The 16,494-nt window shown below is 38.1% G+C and overlaps 1 protein-coding gene across 3 annotated transcripts; it reads left to right on the forward strand.

The window, feature by feature from the left end:
* Positions 1-2,159: 2,159 nt before the first annotated feature.
* Positions 2,160-13,560, forward strand: LOC103711982 (chloride channel protein CLC-f). Of its 3 annotated transcripts, none has more exons than XM_008798336.4 (9): positions 2,160-2,765; positions 3,971-4,373; positions 4,774-4,968; positions 6,368-6,822; positions 6,906-7,010; positions 9,113-9,349; positions 9,515-9,736; positions 10,594-10,826; positions 12,912-13,560. In XM_008798336.4, the coding sequence occupies exons 1-9, from the start codon at positions 2,418-2,420 to the stop codon at positions 12,985-12,987; spliced, it is 2,274 nt and encodes a 757-aa protein (XP_008796558.4). In that variant the 5' UTR covers positions 2,160-2,417; the 3' UTR covers positions 12,988-13,560. The 3 variants fall into 3 exon arrangements, 2 of the variants coding, with proteins under 2 accessions (XP_008796558.4, XP_088563277.2); XR_015971268.2 differs by having other exon boundaries at positions 2,219-2,765; positions 9,515-9,728; XM_088707151.2 differs by lacking the exons at positions 2,160-2,765; positions 3,971-4,373 and having other exon boundaries at positions 4,775-4,945.
* Positions 13,561-16,494: the final 2,934 nt, after the last annotated feature.

The raw sequence follows: 16,494 nt of genomic DNA on the forward strand, positions 1-16,494 counted from the left end.
AAGTAGGAAATCTTTTAGCCAATTTCAATAGCATGAAGCAGTTGGAATCAGTTCAGACCGAAACTTTTTCTCCCGACCTTGCTCATCTAATTAGAGCAAATGCTAGTGGCGTAACCCTCGTTCAATGTAGTGGTCTTTCACTCCCTGTTACCAAAAAAAAAAAAAGAAGATTTTTTGCATAAATATCCTCATAAATATTGGATTTTGCATGAATATCCTTCCAAAATTGATATTTGCATGTATACCCTCGTAAAACACTTGTTTCATTATTCTATCTTTTTCTTTTATTTTTGCATATGTACCCAGGCTATCTAACGATGTTAAATAATTTACGGTTTCAAATTAAAATGACTAAAATACCCTTAATGGGTAGCCATGCAAATAGATCGCAATTCCGATAATAGAAAAAAAAGACAGGAACAATAGCATAATTTTAAAATTTTAATTTATTTTTAATTAATATAAATATGATTTTTCTTAACACCGTTAGAACAACCGTTATATTACGGACATTTGTACAATAACAGAGTTTTACGAGGATATACATGTAAATATCAATTTTGCAAGGGGATTAATGCAAAACCCGATATTTAGAAGGGTATCCATGCAAAAAATTCAAAAAAAAAAAGAGACTAATCTTGATAAACCAAAACATCTAATTAACTACATTGGTGATCAGTCCAAAAGACCATCAAACCAAAAAATAAGGGGGTCAAATTTAATATGTCATTAGTCGCTTTCAATAAACAAGGACTAATCCTGATAAACCAAAACATCCAATTAGCGCATTCGGTCAATCGCTAATATAAAAATGATTATCTAGAGCTTATCCTTTATATAAAAGTTCATTTTCAAACGAGATTAACAAATATCGAGTCCAAAATTATAGAAAATGTGTCACTATGCAACAAGACATGTCACCCATGGGCTAATCCTATCTGATACTCCAAGCGATGTCCAAGATCAGGTAATCCATAGTCCAACTATTAGAGCTGAAAACTAGATGTGATGCAAGCGGATCTATGAGGAGTAGATCATATATAATTTTCAACAGGATTTCTCATGTGATGGACTCTCACAACCTAAACCAAGCCTTTCACTCACAGTGCATGCAAAGTTTTTTCGTAATGATATGGGAATAGAACTTTGAAAACACTCTTTTGACAAAATATTTCAAAGGAAGCTATATCATGTATAGAGATTTGAATTTCATTTTGTACTCGTGTACATTCCTTTTGTCAAACATTTTTTTTATAAAAGGTCTTCATTTTCTTCTAAAATTACTAGTCAAAACAACATTTATTTCAGCATATATATATATATATATATATATATATATATATGCGCGCTTGATTTAACATCTCTCTTCAATGACAAACTAATTAAAGCATTCAAGAGTAACCAACATTCAAATTTTAAATTTTAACTATCAAAATTATGCAATTTAAAATTTTCCATCCTAATATAAAACTATTACCCTTCAATTCTCCAACTCTTAAGACAACCCATCTTATATAACAACAAGCTATGTTGGATCTAATGGCCCCTCCTGAGACTACCAACTAAATTTGTAATCCATCTTAACTTCTAGAAAATGAACAAAATGATAAGTCCAAAAAAAAAAAAAACTAAGACTTAAAACCATCACACTGCATTCTGTGTCAGTAAATTAAGGATCAAAGATACAGTGTCTCCAATTAATATATTAATCCCAGCCAAATGGATGCAAGTGAAAGCCTCTTAACCGTTTATCAAAAAAAAAAAAAAAAGCCTTTTAACCCATGAAGCGGGACATGATTTGCCACCTGGAAGTGACAGCTGATCCGCTTTCTATTTTACTTCTGATCCGCTGCTCCGACTTGGAACAGACAACACCAAAAAGAAAACAGAAACGAGTAGTAAAAAAAACCGCAAAACTCAATGGGCCCCACTAAAATTTTCCTACGTGGCCTTTACTCATTCATTTGTATGCAATGATGTGTTGCTTATGCCAGACATAATCATCACCTTCCAAACCACCGTGCTCGCTCATCAACGGATCAAGTGAAGCCGACATAACATGATACAGCTAGAAGTCAACCTCCGTCCCTGCCACCTACCCAACTTCAAGTGGGCCCCACTTCGAAACCACTTTAGACTGCTTGGCTCGCATGAGCAACGACCGCCGCTTGCCCTTTTCCCGCTCCCTATATAATCAAAGGAGACCGGAAAACAAGAGGTAAGCAATAAAGAAAAAATAAAGCCATTTTTAAATTTATTCATTCTTTTAATTTCTCCGCCATCCTCCTCGGCAATCGGCGAGGTGAAGAACAAACCCCCACCCCGAGATCTCTTTCTAGGGTCTTGAGATCCGCTTCGATCGGCGACACCACCGCAATGGAATTCTAGGGTTTCTTCGAGGATTCGGGGAGGGCTCGATGTCGGGGGAAGAGTACGGGACCGACGACCACAAGGCCCTCCTCAGATCCGCTCCCTCGGCGTCCGACTCCGATCTGGAGGCCAACGGGCTGCCGGCGGTGGCGACGCCGACGTCCGCAAGGAGGAGCGGGATCGGGGACCTTCTGAGGCACCTGGATCGTGGTCTCTCTAGCCGGAGCTGGAGCCGGAGCCGCCGGTACACGGACCACGGGGGATCGCCTTTGGCGTTCGATGACCCGGCACACGACCCCCTCGGCGACGGCGCGCCGCCGGAGTGGGCGCTGCTGCTTATTGGGTGCCTTCTTGGTCTCGCCACCGGTATTTGCGTCGCTGCCTTTAACCATGGGGTAAGGAGCTGCCCCCCCGAGGTTTTTAACCTTTTTGTTTTCCTGTTACTTTGATTGGAGTCAGGAATCATTAATTGAGTTTGGCGTTTTCGCCATCATGTTGAAGTCAGTATGGAACTACGAATGGTAGCCGAAATTGTGTTTTTTTTTTTTTTATTGTATATAAAGAGTCATCTTTACGTGATTTGTGTATAAGTTATTGAATCCAAAGAGGTTTGGCCTGAATCGGGTAGGGGATATGAATAGACTTCTCGTCTTGGGGGACTTGAAATCATAAGCAAAGTGGAAACCAGAAGGTCAAGTTGGTTTTATGAGTCGGAGCTTTGATGTTATGCTTACTGTAATAGATATCTGGTGTTTCTAACTGAATTACGGGAGAGCTTTACAAATTTAAGGCCGCCTGACTGCAGATTATCAAGCTATTATATGGATTTGAAGCGGTCACTTTGAGTTTGTCCAGCATTAAGTTTAGATCTCAACTTTGCAGTTATGTGGTCATACCAAGAAACTATGTGTTTCTCTTTATAAAATATCATGAACTATTTGCAGGTCTAGAAAAACTATGCCTTCTTTCTTTTAATATTTATGCGACAATTTCATCTAAGCTTGCAAGTATACAAAGATTTGGGTCACTCTGGTACCTACAGAACCAATGGAATAATGAATTGCAAAATTCATTAGTGGCATGCAGATATCTTAAAATGTGGCATTCAACCAAGTAGTCAATCGGTTTCATTTAATAGTTCACTTTCAATTTATGCTAAAAAAGGTTTGCAATACATAGAGTTGGGTCACTCTGGTGCCTACAGAACCAATGGAATAATGAATTTGCAAATTTCATTAGTGGTATGCACATATCTTAAAATGTGGCATTCAACCAAGTAGTCAATCAATTTCATTTAATGGTTCACTTAAAATTTAAGCCAAAAGGCCCCAGAATATTCCCACCTTTGAGCATGAAACTTCTGATATTTTGAGCAGTTCAAGCCACTTAAGCTAGCTTTTAATTTAGTGTTGAATCATACTCATCTTCGAGTCAAGTGTAAGCAACACCCTATAGGCAATTCTACAATCATAATTGAGATACCAGTCTATATTGACTTCCTCTTGTTTTGGAACTCTTTCTGAATCCCACAAAATTTTGAAATTTTGAACTTGCGCTTACATAATCCTAAAATATGCAATTGTGGCAATATTTTGGATAGGTGCATGTAATACACGAATGGGCATGGGCAGGTACCCCAAATGAGGGTGCTGCCTGGCTGCGCTTACAGAGACTGGCTGATACTTGGCACAGAATACTGTTAATTCCTGTTACAGGAGGAGTTGTTGTCGGCATGATGCATGGATTACTTGAAATATTCGAGCAGATAAAGCAGTCAAGATCTTCACAGAGGCAAGGTATTGATTTGCTGGCTGCAATGTTTCCAACGATAAAGGCCATCCAGGCTGCAGTTACTTTGGGCACAGGTTGTTCATTAGGCCCTGAGGGGCCCAGCGTCGATATTGGCAAATCTTGTGCAAATGGGTGTTCGGAAATGATGGAGAACAATAGAGAAAGGAGGATTGCTCTTGTTGCAGCTGGTGCAGCTGCTGGGATTGCTTCAGGTATAGCTTTTAATTTACTTTTCTTTTTAGGTTCCAAATTATGTTGTCAGTTTTCCATATTAGGGATGTTCCACTTTTTTGAGACGTCATAAAGATGCAAAGTTTATTAGTAAAATGGGCTGATATCAAGGGACAGGGCTGTGTTCGCGAGATTTTATTCACTTTTTCCATTCTTTGCTGTTTTATTGTTTCTCTAGAAATGAGTTTGACCTTTCTTTGTAACCCTTGGGCTGAATATTCTGCCTATATGAGAGTACATTCTGAGATTTTTTTTAAAAAAAATTATAACACCAGTTTCATTTTTATTTATTTTGTCACTCATCAATCTTCTTTCGCATTATGTTGTTTAGTTCACTGGATGCATCAAAGAAATTGTTATGTGATCTTGTGTGGATTTCAGGTTTCAACGCAGCAGTTGCTGGATGTTTCTTTGCTATTGAAACTGTGCTGAGGCCACTTCGAGCAGAAAACTCTCCTCCATTTACAACTGCTATGATAATATTGGCTTCTGTTATATCATCCACAGTATCAAATGTTTTACTTGGAGAAAAGCCAGCTTTTATTGTGCCGACGTATGAATTAAAATCTGCTGCTGGTATTTTATCTTTATCTAACCCACTTTGATATTATCAGCGGTAGTTATCAGTATATATTATTGTGGAAGCATGCTGTTAGTTTTATGGAAGGTGGGACAAACTTTTGCATCTTGTTTCTATTCCATCTGTAAAATTTTTGTTGATCAAAGAATCCATGATCAATTCCATGTAGCATTTGCTATTTTTCAGTGTGTGTGATTGACTAAATTTTATTATGCTATGCGGCATAATAAGCTGAGATGCATGTAGGAAAGTTTTGGTGGGGGGAGATATTACTATGATGTCGCCCCTTAATATCTTCCACCTTTTCTGATGTCACTTGCATTTCTGTGACATCATTTATGGACATGCTGTGATGATTAAACAAGATATCACAGTTCCCATTTTGTGGATATTGGTCTGCCGAAAGTTAATTAACAGACATCTCCGTTAAAATAAATGATTTATTTGAATATGAAAATTTGTTTAGGCAGTCAAAGAAAGGCCTACTTTGGGCTTGATAGGGTTGGAAAGGATTAAAACTTAGGCCTGCTGCTTGCTGTTACGATCAGCAAAGTGTCATGATGTGGAAGGCGTTATTTAGAATCATAGTGAACATTCGGGAAGGGTACTGCCAGAAATGTATATCTAGGCTATGATCTTTTTTGCTTTCTTGTTTCCTAGTGGGTATTGGCATGATACAGTGAGTGCGAAATACTAAGGACCCAGATTCGTGCTTCACTAGACTGACTCCTATTAGTTTTAATCAATAGGCTAGCTGATACTTTGGAGGTTATTGTTGGCATTCAGAACAAAGAAAGGAAATTTGTTTGGCCTTTTGCCTTCCTCTTTTCACCTTCATGCTGTTTCTTTTCCTCATCTTTTTCTAATCTTACTTAACCCTCATCCGATCACATCAGAAACCTAAATCCCATTTAGAATGTATGGCACTTTTCTTCCACCATCTTACTTTAAGGGACCCTAGCCCTCCATTCCTGGAAGCCACTAATCAGATAAGGGCTATTTGGCTGTCTGTCAGTTTTACTTAAATATATAGTCATAATGTAATTCTTTATGAAACAAATGTTTGAAGAACAAAGGGGTGCTTCTTTTGTAAAACTCCTTTTGAAGATTTATGATCTGTTAATTTCTTGAAATAAGTTTTATGAAAAGCAGCAAACATGAATTTCATAGAATTCGCTTATTTTTTTTATGTAACTTTGTCTTAGAACTTGATAACCAGTGAGCTTTTAAGTTGAAGGCCGGATAAAAACATTGGGCGGAGCTTATAAGTAGAAAGATGCTTGTGAAAACTTGTGCATATGGGTACTTGTCATTGAATGTGCGACTGACTTGCATTAATTTATGCTTGTATTTTATTCTTAATATTGTAGCCTGACCATCCCTTCTCCCATGCAGAATTACCTCTATACCTTATTCTAGGGATGCTGTGTGGAGCAGTGAGTGTGGCTTTCACTTGGTTGGTAGTTTGGTTCTCAAAATCATTTGATTATATAAAAGAAAGGTTTGGTCTTCCTGCTGTTGTATGTCCTGCCTTAGGTGGCTTAGGTGCAGGCATGATAGCTCTTAGGTATCCTGGAATATTGTACTGGGGTTTCACCAATGTTGAAGAAATCCTACACACGGGGAAGAGCGCTTCAGCCCCTGGAATTTGGCTGTTAACTCAGCTAGCTGGGGCGAAAGTAATAGCAACTGCTCTTTGCAAGGGTTCTGGTCTTGTAGGTGGTCTTTATGCTCCAAGCTTGATGATTGGTGCTGCTGTTGGCGCTGTTTTTGGTGGTTCAGCTGCACAAGTGATAAACTCAGCAATTCCAGGAAATGCTGCTGTTGCCCAACCACAAGCCTATGCATTGGTAAATTTTGTGAATCATTTAGGCAAAGTTCAATTAAAGTTTTGGTCCTTGCAAAATAGTTTTTGAGTTTCTTCTGCATACAGGTTGGAATGGCTGCTACGCTAGCTTCAGTTTGTTCAGTTCCACTGACCTCAGTATTGCTCCTCTTTGAGCTAACAAAGGATTACAGAATATTGCTTCCACTCATGGTAAAAGTTTACCTCTATATAAGTGTATATTTATATATTTTAGATATATGCATACATATACATACACAGATACATATACATACATGTACATGTACACACACACACACACACACATATATATATATGATTGTGTGTGTGTATTATATGTATAGATGAATCATGCATGTATCACATGTTTTATATGGGTTTGGCCCTGCTTATGGGAAATTCGGCTTCTACAGTTCTCATGATATTTGTAGTATCCATCTTGCCTTCTGAATTTGTATGACTTCCCATTGTTTTATAACCAATATCTTGCAAACTCATCTAAAACCATTTTTCTCTCTGGCCCGTTCCCTTCTTTTCTTGATCCTCGTTTCTTCTTGGGTGAATAATTCTTTTTAATCTAGCTTTGTTAGTTATAGAAAAATTTCTCTTTCGGTTTTTTATGCCTTGCTCAACATTGTTAATGTGCATCAAGGGTTCATATCTTGAGGATCAGTGTTGTAGCAATGGCTGGTTGGTATGGTTTGATCCTCGATATGCTGTACTACACCCTGATACACCTTAGTGCAAATGAGAACAAAGAAGTGTACTGAGCAATATGGGTTTGATACAGTTTGATACAATGGTGATATGCCTAGATACAGATGATATGGTTTGATATTGGCTTAGTTCACCCATTCTGGCCCTGATAATATTGGCTCATGGTGGCATGGTACATTCTAGCCAGTACAGGGTTGGTATGTACGAGATTTCACTCCTTGATGGCGGGATAGCATGTAACTCCCTGGCCTATCTGCAGGACAGATGATTGTGGATCTAGTTGCTTAGCTTTTGGCCACCAGTTTTGCATCATGGCCCTTTATGAACAGCAAAAGACACCAAGGTTCACCCTAAAGGACTGTTAGACTGCTTATCCAGAGACTCTGAGTGTCTAAGGGATGGATAGTTTCCTTCTACACTTCAAACAATTTGCATGGTATAAAGGAGGGATCGGTCTAATTGAAAATTGATTACAACTCATTGGCAACTAATATATTTTTCTACCTTTCTTACAATTTCTGTACTAATAGAATCATCTATAGCCATTCTGGGATTCCTTGGAAAAATTAACTAGTTTCAAAATTTTTCTTTGAAGCAACTTCTGGTGTATTAAACAGTGTTCTTGGTTCACTTGACAGCGGGAAAAAATGTCTTGCTCTTATGTGCTGTTAAGCACAATTTGGTGGGATCAATCTGTAACGTACGCCTGCTTGTTTATGCACATTCTCACATACTAACTTCAGTACAGTCCTGTTAAAGCTGTTTGAGGTTGATTTTCTGCTTGATTTGAAGACATTCTGTAGGACTTATTTGGTCCTTGATTTTGGCACCTTGAAGTTATCCAACTTGTTCACAAACTCCATTTTGCATAAGGTCCTTGATGCATATGATTTTCAAAATCCGGTACATGTACCATCATTTTTGCTAGACCGTAAATGAAAAAATATTTAATGATGATTTAACACATGATTAGAATATGTGGTTATGATGATTCATGTTGTATACATCCATGGTCAAATTCTAGAAGTCTAGGCTGTTCAAATAAATATAGAAATTTCTCATGAAGCTTTCCAGGTTTGCTTAAATCCGTCATCACCTAGAACCTAATAGTATGGTGAAAACTCTTTTTCATCTTTCAATTTAGCAGGCACTATTGTCTACGAGATGATCTTGCACTCATGCAGTTTTGGGTTGCATTAGCTCGCTGTTGAGTCATAATAATTTACTGCACTCCAGTCTGGTAGTGAACCATCAAGTTTAAGAATAATGAACATATAGTAAAACGACCTATTGTGAAATGAGGTGTTCTAATAGTTGTTACCTAGTAACATGCATGACTCAATATTTTGGCATTCACAAATGAAATTCAGATATTTTTTGTTCTCTCTCAAATCTTAAAAATAAGTAACTGGGAAGTGTCATAGTGCTGCTGATCATTGTACAATATGATAGTTCAAGTTCTCAATTTTGCCTATATGGGTGAAAAATGAGCTAATACGGATTGTTTATTTGCTGATTTAACGAACTATTTAATCTTTTTTTCTTTTTTCTTTTTCTTTTTTTTTTTGGGTCAACAGGGAGCTGTTGGTTTAGCAATCTGGGTGCCTTCTGTGGCAAACCAGTCCAAAGATAGTGAGGTATTGGAGTCCAGGTCATCTGGGCATGGTTATTCTTCTCTTTTGTCCGCTGAAGACAGAAATGAAGCTGTCTGGAGAAGACTTGATGGAAGAGGTGATCGTGAACTTTCTACAGTAGAAACTGGAATTCACCAACATGGAGCTATTAACGGGGAAGTGGTTCTGGATGACCTGAAGGTTTGATTCTTCATGTTCTTCTAGTTGGCGATTACGTTGGGGTATAATTTGCTGTGGTGAATTTATTCATTAACCATGTTCAATAATTTTGATCAGGTCAGGTTAGAGTAATGCATTTTCTGCCATCATACTTCTTTATTAATTCAGAACTACTTATTTTATCAGGTTTCTCAGGCCATGTCAAGGAATTATGTTAAAGTTGTACCGACAGTTATGGTGAAAGAAGCTTTAAAACTTATGCATGATAACCATCAAAGTTGTGTTCTTGTTGTTGATGATGAAGATTTTCTGGAGGGAATTCTTACACTAGGTGACATTCAGCGGAAAGGATTAGAAGCATGTGGAGGGACTCCTCTTACTCCCAAGGGAGATTCAACAGGTTTAGATGTATGAAACCTCTGAGAATTTTGTTACCTGTTGGTTTTGATTATCATATTATTGTATAAATAGAACGGTTATTTACAACATTACACATCAAAATATTAAGGTTCTGGTAGAGACTCTTCATATGGAGCACTATTTTTTTTTTGCTCAAAGAGAGAGAGAGAGAGAGAGAGAGAGAGAGAGAGAGAGAGAGAGAGAGAGAGAGAGTGTGTGTGTGTGAGAGAGAGAGAGAGAGAGTTATCCACACTAATTGATGTATATGAGGCTGTCTCTTCAAGTGTTCTCTGGGCTTCAGCCTGCACATCTGATTCTTTGATAATTAAGTGGCTAGGTTGGCAAACCAAAGTGTGTACATGGATATATATTCACATTAGCAACTCTAATCTTTGATGTGATCACAAGGGTAAGTGCTAATGCATGGTTATCAATCTTTCTTCATATATTGTGATGTAATATATCTGACTGGTTAAGGTAGGCTCCAAGTTAGGTTGAAGCCAATGTAGGCATAATCTAATAAGTTATCATGTCTGTGCACCATACTGGACTTTTAGAGGTAAATAAGTTATGGCCAGGCTGAATCCATCTTTCTAGGTAGCTTTTTGAGGTAAATAATCAACCTGGTCTGTACTAATTGATAGTTTATCAAGAAATAGTATACGTGTGAGTGTAACTGCTACTATCCAGGTCTCCTTATTTTAATGTATATTCGGTCATAATCTTCCATGTTGACTATCATTAAATCCCACCTAACTTCTAAACCCAACCTCTTCCCATTCAACAACACACATTTTAAGGTTTCCAGCTTGCCCTTTGATTCGCTTTTTAAATACATATATATTGACTTGAAAATTGTTTTTCAGGTGAACAATTGTCTCATTTCATCATGCCTTACTCGAGGGTTTAAGTATCAGGGGATTGAACGTGGACTATTAACATGTTTCCCTGACACTGACTTGACAACTGCAAAGGATCTTATGGAGGCCAAAGGAATCAAGCAGTTGCCCGTGGTCAGGCGTGGTGGGGGCCCTAGAAATGGATGGAAGCGTGGACTTGTTGCTCTTCTTCATTATGATTCAATTGGGCGCTGCCTTAGGTTAGTATGCCCAGATTCCATATTCATGCTTTTGCTGGATACGTTTACTTCATGATTCCATTTTTTGGATTCACTTATTGTTAGCTGCACCAGAAGATTCAAGTAAAACATACATGAAAGGGTGAAGGGGTGTTAGATCTCAACTCACTAGACCATTATGCCGTAGCTTGAAGAGTTAATTGGTAGTCCTAGAACAGTACTAAAATATTTAATGGCTTCTCTTCTCAGTCATATTTAATAAAAGATCTGGTTAAATTAAAATTAGTTTACATCCTTTTGGCTTCTTTTGGAAGCAGAATGAATTAACCTGAAGTAAATGGGTTTACTAACTCCTTCCCTCTTTATTCTGAAATAAATAGCTCCTAGGTCAAGTGGAGTAAATGATTTGGATGGCAAAAATTGTGTCGCAACTTTAAGGAAACACCCAATTTGCCCTTCCGAAAAACTGGTTCATTCCTGATGTTTCAATGAGTATTTGGCTGAAAAAGGGGGCGGAATAATTGAGTTAAATGGCTTTTAATCCCTCTTATTTTGCTTCCAAAAATGCAGCCTTTATTTAATTGTGTTATCTCATAATAGTACTGCAGTTTTTTACATATTTATTGTTAGATCCTTAATCTTTACAAAATTATTGAGAGAATCTTTGGACTTATATTTGTTAAGTAATATATCCTTATAGACATAAAATAATGCCCATCCCATTTTTTCAAGTCAATATTATTTTCTTGATATAAATATACAACTTTTCTCAGATGAATTTATAAAAAACTTTTAGTGTTTAATGATAAATGTATCCTCTCATGGTTAACATTAACATAATCATTACTTACAAGGAAGAACTCACAAACATGACACTTTTCTCTGGTGAATTTATAAAAAAAATAATGATAAGATTAATGTATCCACTCATGATTAACTTTAACATAATCATTACAAGGAAGAAATCATGAACATTACCCTTTTGCATCTACTATTTATGATGTAAAATTCTTCATGTCTGGCCATGCAAAGCCAGTTGAGTTGTCAGATCACATGCCTGGATCATGCCTTCGGACAAACCAGCTGCGCGTGTTTGGGCATAGTGTGGAAAGAAGTCACATTTCCTTCCTCTTATTCTGAAAAAGTACCTTTTGACTCGGTTTTTTTCGTGCCTTCCCTTTCTTTAGGGAGACATACATTTTCAATAAGAAAACAACTATTGGTTCATCTTTGACGTCAGGGTTAAGGAGTAAAGTCGTTCACCTACCAAGAGTGTGGCTTCTTTATCAAGTGACATGAACAATATAAAAAAGTTGTTATTCAGTTGGGATATTACCTTTACCCATGCTTCTTCCTCTCATGCATTGCACATTCACCCACTAGTTATTGCTATCTTAAATTTTTGTCGCAAATGACGTGTCCATCTTTGTGCTTCTTTGGTAGTGCTACTTTAAATTTTTCTGCATCTACATATTTTTTATTTATCTTCATTGGTTTCACCCCATCCATTTCAACCTTTTCATGTCTGCTAAGTGTTTCATGCACGCATGCTGTTTTGTTATTTGATCTACATGCAACATCTAATGGTCACAAGATACTCAAGACATGGTTATCTGCATGGTCATCTGCCTTGTCCTCATAACTTCAGCAATGAGACATCCTAAAATTGAATATATTCCATTGAAAATTTGAAACTGAACATACTCAACTAACTTTAAGATCCTCATTCCCTAAAAACTCTCCATTGTGATTCTAATGTAGGATTTCCTCTTCTTGTTGCATCACTTAATAGAGTATCTTTTATTGACAGCATGAACTGAAGGATTCCTATTGGCTGTCAATATATAGGTACTTGATGACAATTATTGACAAGGTTTAATGCCTACACTTTGAGCGTAATTGGAAACTGAAGTTGTTTTTCAGACTTGTCCGTGCTATCCTGTGTTTCTTTATATAGATTTATATGTTCGTCCTTATTACTTTCATGCTCTCTTATGCCTTTCTTTCCGCTTCATTCATCAATATGTATCTACATTTCCAAGCGGACAAATGTTTTCTCCTTTCCTCCTATTTAGCATCCCTATAAATGGTGTTCAATTTATGCAGAGAGGAAGTGGAACACAGGAAGACCATCTACCTGCATAGGAAAGATCTCCAGGAAATCACCACAAATGGGCATTGAGTATGCAGCAAATCATGTAGTTACCTTTCAGAGTTCCTCAAACTCATATACAGGCCATCTAGCCCAACCACTACGTTCATAATGGGGCACACTTGGAGTTGGGGATCCCATCAGTTCCTTTATTCCAATGCATATGTTCTGTTTTGCAGAGTTCTGCTCCTCTAATTCAACTCGCCGTGCAGACTGTATGCGCCATCCACACTGTATGAACCAGGCTCTCTATGCAAGGATTCTCTGAAGGCAGTGGATGCTTGAGCGAACACAATACTGTTTGGGCACATGCACCTGCAGCTTGTAGTCTTAGTGGATTTGGAGATACAGCATCTTCTATAGAGGATGTAGTAGTATGAGCCAGTGCTTCACTCTTCCATATTAGCTGATCAACATTTTTTTTTTTTTTTACTTGATTTTTTTGAAGCTATAGATCAAGTCATGTGGATAACTGAGTTTCCTTGTATCACCACCCTATGCATTTTGGACCATTTGGGTACTGACAGGATGTTGTAAATCTAGTGGAACAAGCCTTGTATGAGTGAAGGTGCTTAATACAATTTTACAGAACAAATCCTTCAATATCTGCAATATTGTATTGTATACTCTGCAATGGAGTGCGTCCAATGGTCTTTCTAACAAAGAATGCATTTTTTGAGTTTGTACTTCGTCATATGAACTATGAAGATTCTTGAGGCATTGGTTAACTTAAGTGTCTTGTTCATCAAATCTTATCTATATTGGCGGCCGCATGTGGGCTTTGTTTTCTGCCAGTAGGATCTAATGAAGCACCGCTGTGTGGAAAGGATTCAAAATTCTGCTTTGTTTATGTGTCCATTGGAATTTGGCAGGTGTGATGCATGGGGAATGAAAAGATGGTTCGCCATCCGATTAAAACTAATCATGGAGATACTTTGAGATTTTCAAAAGCATTGGATTTGTTAGAATGGATGAGAGTTATTCTGGGTGGCAATGGCTCGAGTTGGGTCGGATTTGTGTTTGGTTGAGAAATTGGTACTTCATAGAGATTGCCAACTAAAACCTGACCTTTTTTTTTTTTTTTGCGGAAAAAAAAGGGGAAGGGGGGAGGGAGGGACAATCCTACCCCCGCGTAGCAGCCCCTACTAGGTTCTCATCTCATCAGGAGAATGTTTGATGCGGACAGAAATGACCGTGTGTTGGGCACCTCCCTCGCCCGCATAGCAGCTCCTACTAGGTCCTCATCTCATCAGGAGAATGTTCGATGCGGACAGAAATGACCGTATGTTGGGCACCCCGGTCGGTTTTACTCATACCCTCCCCACCTATGGGTCCGGCTCGTTACCTCTTTGGGCTCCGATACGGTTATCCTCGTATGAGTACGTCACATTTGGCACCACCGAGGCTACCAGCCGACCAGTAGTGCTTCTAGATTCTGTGTCCAGGCGTGGAGCATCCGGTCTCCAAATTTAATCGACTCCCGCGCGTAAAACCCGTCCTACTTGATCAATAATGTACAAACTGAAAGCTGACTGTGATTTGTTTATTAAAGGTTTGTTAATCTGTTCTGCAAAACCCATTTAAGTAACGGATTCATTGAGGTCACGCACTTGGCAATGAGACAAAGGTAACCTAATAAATTGTAGAGCTAATTTGGTTATGTGCTGTACAAATTTTCAGGTCTTAGTGTTGTCGGCATGACATGATTATCGAATAGGTCGAATCCAATTCCAAACCCAAACATAACCTGTTTAATAGAGAAGCAAAATTAGAACCTCTTCATATCAAACACAAATCCCATAATTTCATGTCAGATTCATGTTAGGCTGGCAATTTGGATGGAGGATTACCACCCTTGGCAGCTGCTAGATTTTCAGAATGGAAAGAAACATGTTCACCCAGAGTATCAGATACTCGCGATTTCTTTTCCTTTCTCCAGTTATCCAAGGATCCATCGAGTGTCGAAGTGTCATGGTAGAGTTCAGCATAGATTTAACATAGTTATCCAAGTGTCATGCGAGAGTTCAGTACAGGTGTAACATAGGTCGCCGCTATTATGGCTGATTCAGAACATGTAACTGGCATTAAAATTGGCTTGTTAGGGTGCAGTCAACAATGGAAGTGAGAGTTACAGGCTATCTTGTGAGGTCTAACTATAGTCTACTATTACTTGAATGGTGTTTTCTATTTACCAGAAGCCAAATAGGCCATCAAGGCCAGAAAACTGCCTCTAGAAGCTACAGATACCAGTCAGCGAATTCAAGGACCTCCAAAGGTCATCCATGGGTCAAAGAATCAGCTCACATACACCATAAAACATCAAAAAAAGAAAGAAAGAAAGATGATGCCGCAACCAAAGCCAGAAACCAAAAGCAATGTTGGAAATAATAGACGACTTGCTTGTCGAGTCTTCAACAAAATATAGTAGCTAGTAATTTTCTTTTCAACTCTTTTCTGGATAGTTCAGTCTTGTTGAGTATGTAAGATAAGAATGTAATGCTGTAATTTTGTTTTTAGGTGGTTCAGTCGACTGTAGCCTAGTATGATGGGCTACATAATGAGTAATTTTCTTCTCTTTTCTGCTGCTGGGTTTGTATGTCTCGTTCAGTTCGGAACCTTGCAGTGGTTTTGAAACAGTGTGCTAACTTATTTTTACAAGACATGATCAGCTGGCGCACTTAAAAATAAAATTAAGGTCCGAATAGAGACCTGTAAGTAATTTACCTCGTAAGGAAACAAACTAATCTCGCGTGCAGCGATCCTGGAATAATAGTTCATTTTTACCGCAGCAGCTACTGGAGAAAATAAGCACAATTAAAGACCTATGAGTAAATTAGTCAGGCAGCTAGCAGGACAATGTACTTAAAAATAATACCAACCTGGTTAAGGATCTGTGAGTAATTTAAGCTATCAGCAGAAATGAATTAATCTCAGAACGCAATGTGCCTGGACAATGTATTTTTTCCACATCAGCTAGTTGGCCTGCGGATTTAAAAATAATTTAAGTGCACTTAGGCGGCTTTTGAGTTATTTGGCTCTGGAATAGAATTAAACTAGTTCGAAGGTATTGCATTCCCAAGCTAGATCACCTTTGCGGGCTTAAAAATAACATATAAAGAATCCTTTTGAGTAATGATAAATGCAAGACATCACCCATTTTTTATCACCTCTCAATCACTGGTCTATGTAAAATATATGAAATGACGATACTCGGGTCTCTATCTTTCATAGATAGACTACCATAACAATGCACAAGACTTAATTGACACCATCCAATCCTCATTCGCCAGCTGCGGTAGGTGATTATCATTTTCTTTGAGCAAGCAGCTTTAGCAAAGGAGAGATACCAAACGGAGACAGTAAATTGGTTACTTCCCTGCAGGATCAACATGACAGATGCAAACACCGTGTGTCCCCTCTCTGTCCTATATAGACTTCTTTTTTTTTTTTTTTTTGCTTAGACGGATTCTTCATATAGTGCGTGTACGAATACACCCAATAAAATCAAAAAATACAAGCTCGTGTAGTGTCTGTGGA

The sequence above is a fragment of the Phoenix dactylifera genome, chromosome 11 (assembly GCF_051530095.1).
Source record: "Phoenix dactylifera cultivar Ajwa chromosome 11, Ajwa_hap1_PhDact_Kaust_v1.1, whole genome shotgun sequence".
NCBI classification, from domain to species: Eukaryota; Viridiplantae; Streptophyta; class Magnoliopsida; order Arecales; family Arecaceae; genus Phoenix; species Phoenix dactylifera.

Coding starts and splice junctions, on each gene's coding strand:
- LOC103711982 (XM_008798336.4), top strand. CDS start 2,418: ATGTCGGGGGAAGAGTACGGGACCGACGACCACAAGGCCCTCCTCAGA. Junction 4,374..4,773: donor AGCTGCTGGGATTGCTTCAG/GTATAGCTTTTA, acceptor TGTGGATTTCAG/GTTTCAACGCAGCAGTTGCT. Junction 10,827..12,911: donor TCAATTGGGCGCTGCCTTAG/GTTAGTATGCCC, acceptor CAATTTATGCAG/AGAGGAAGTGGAACACAGGA.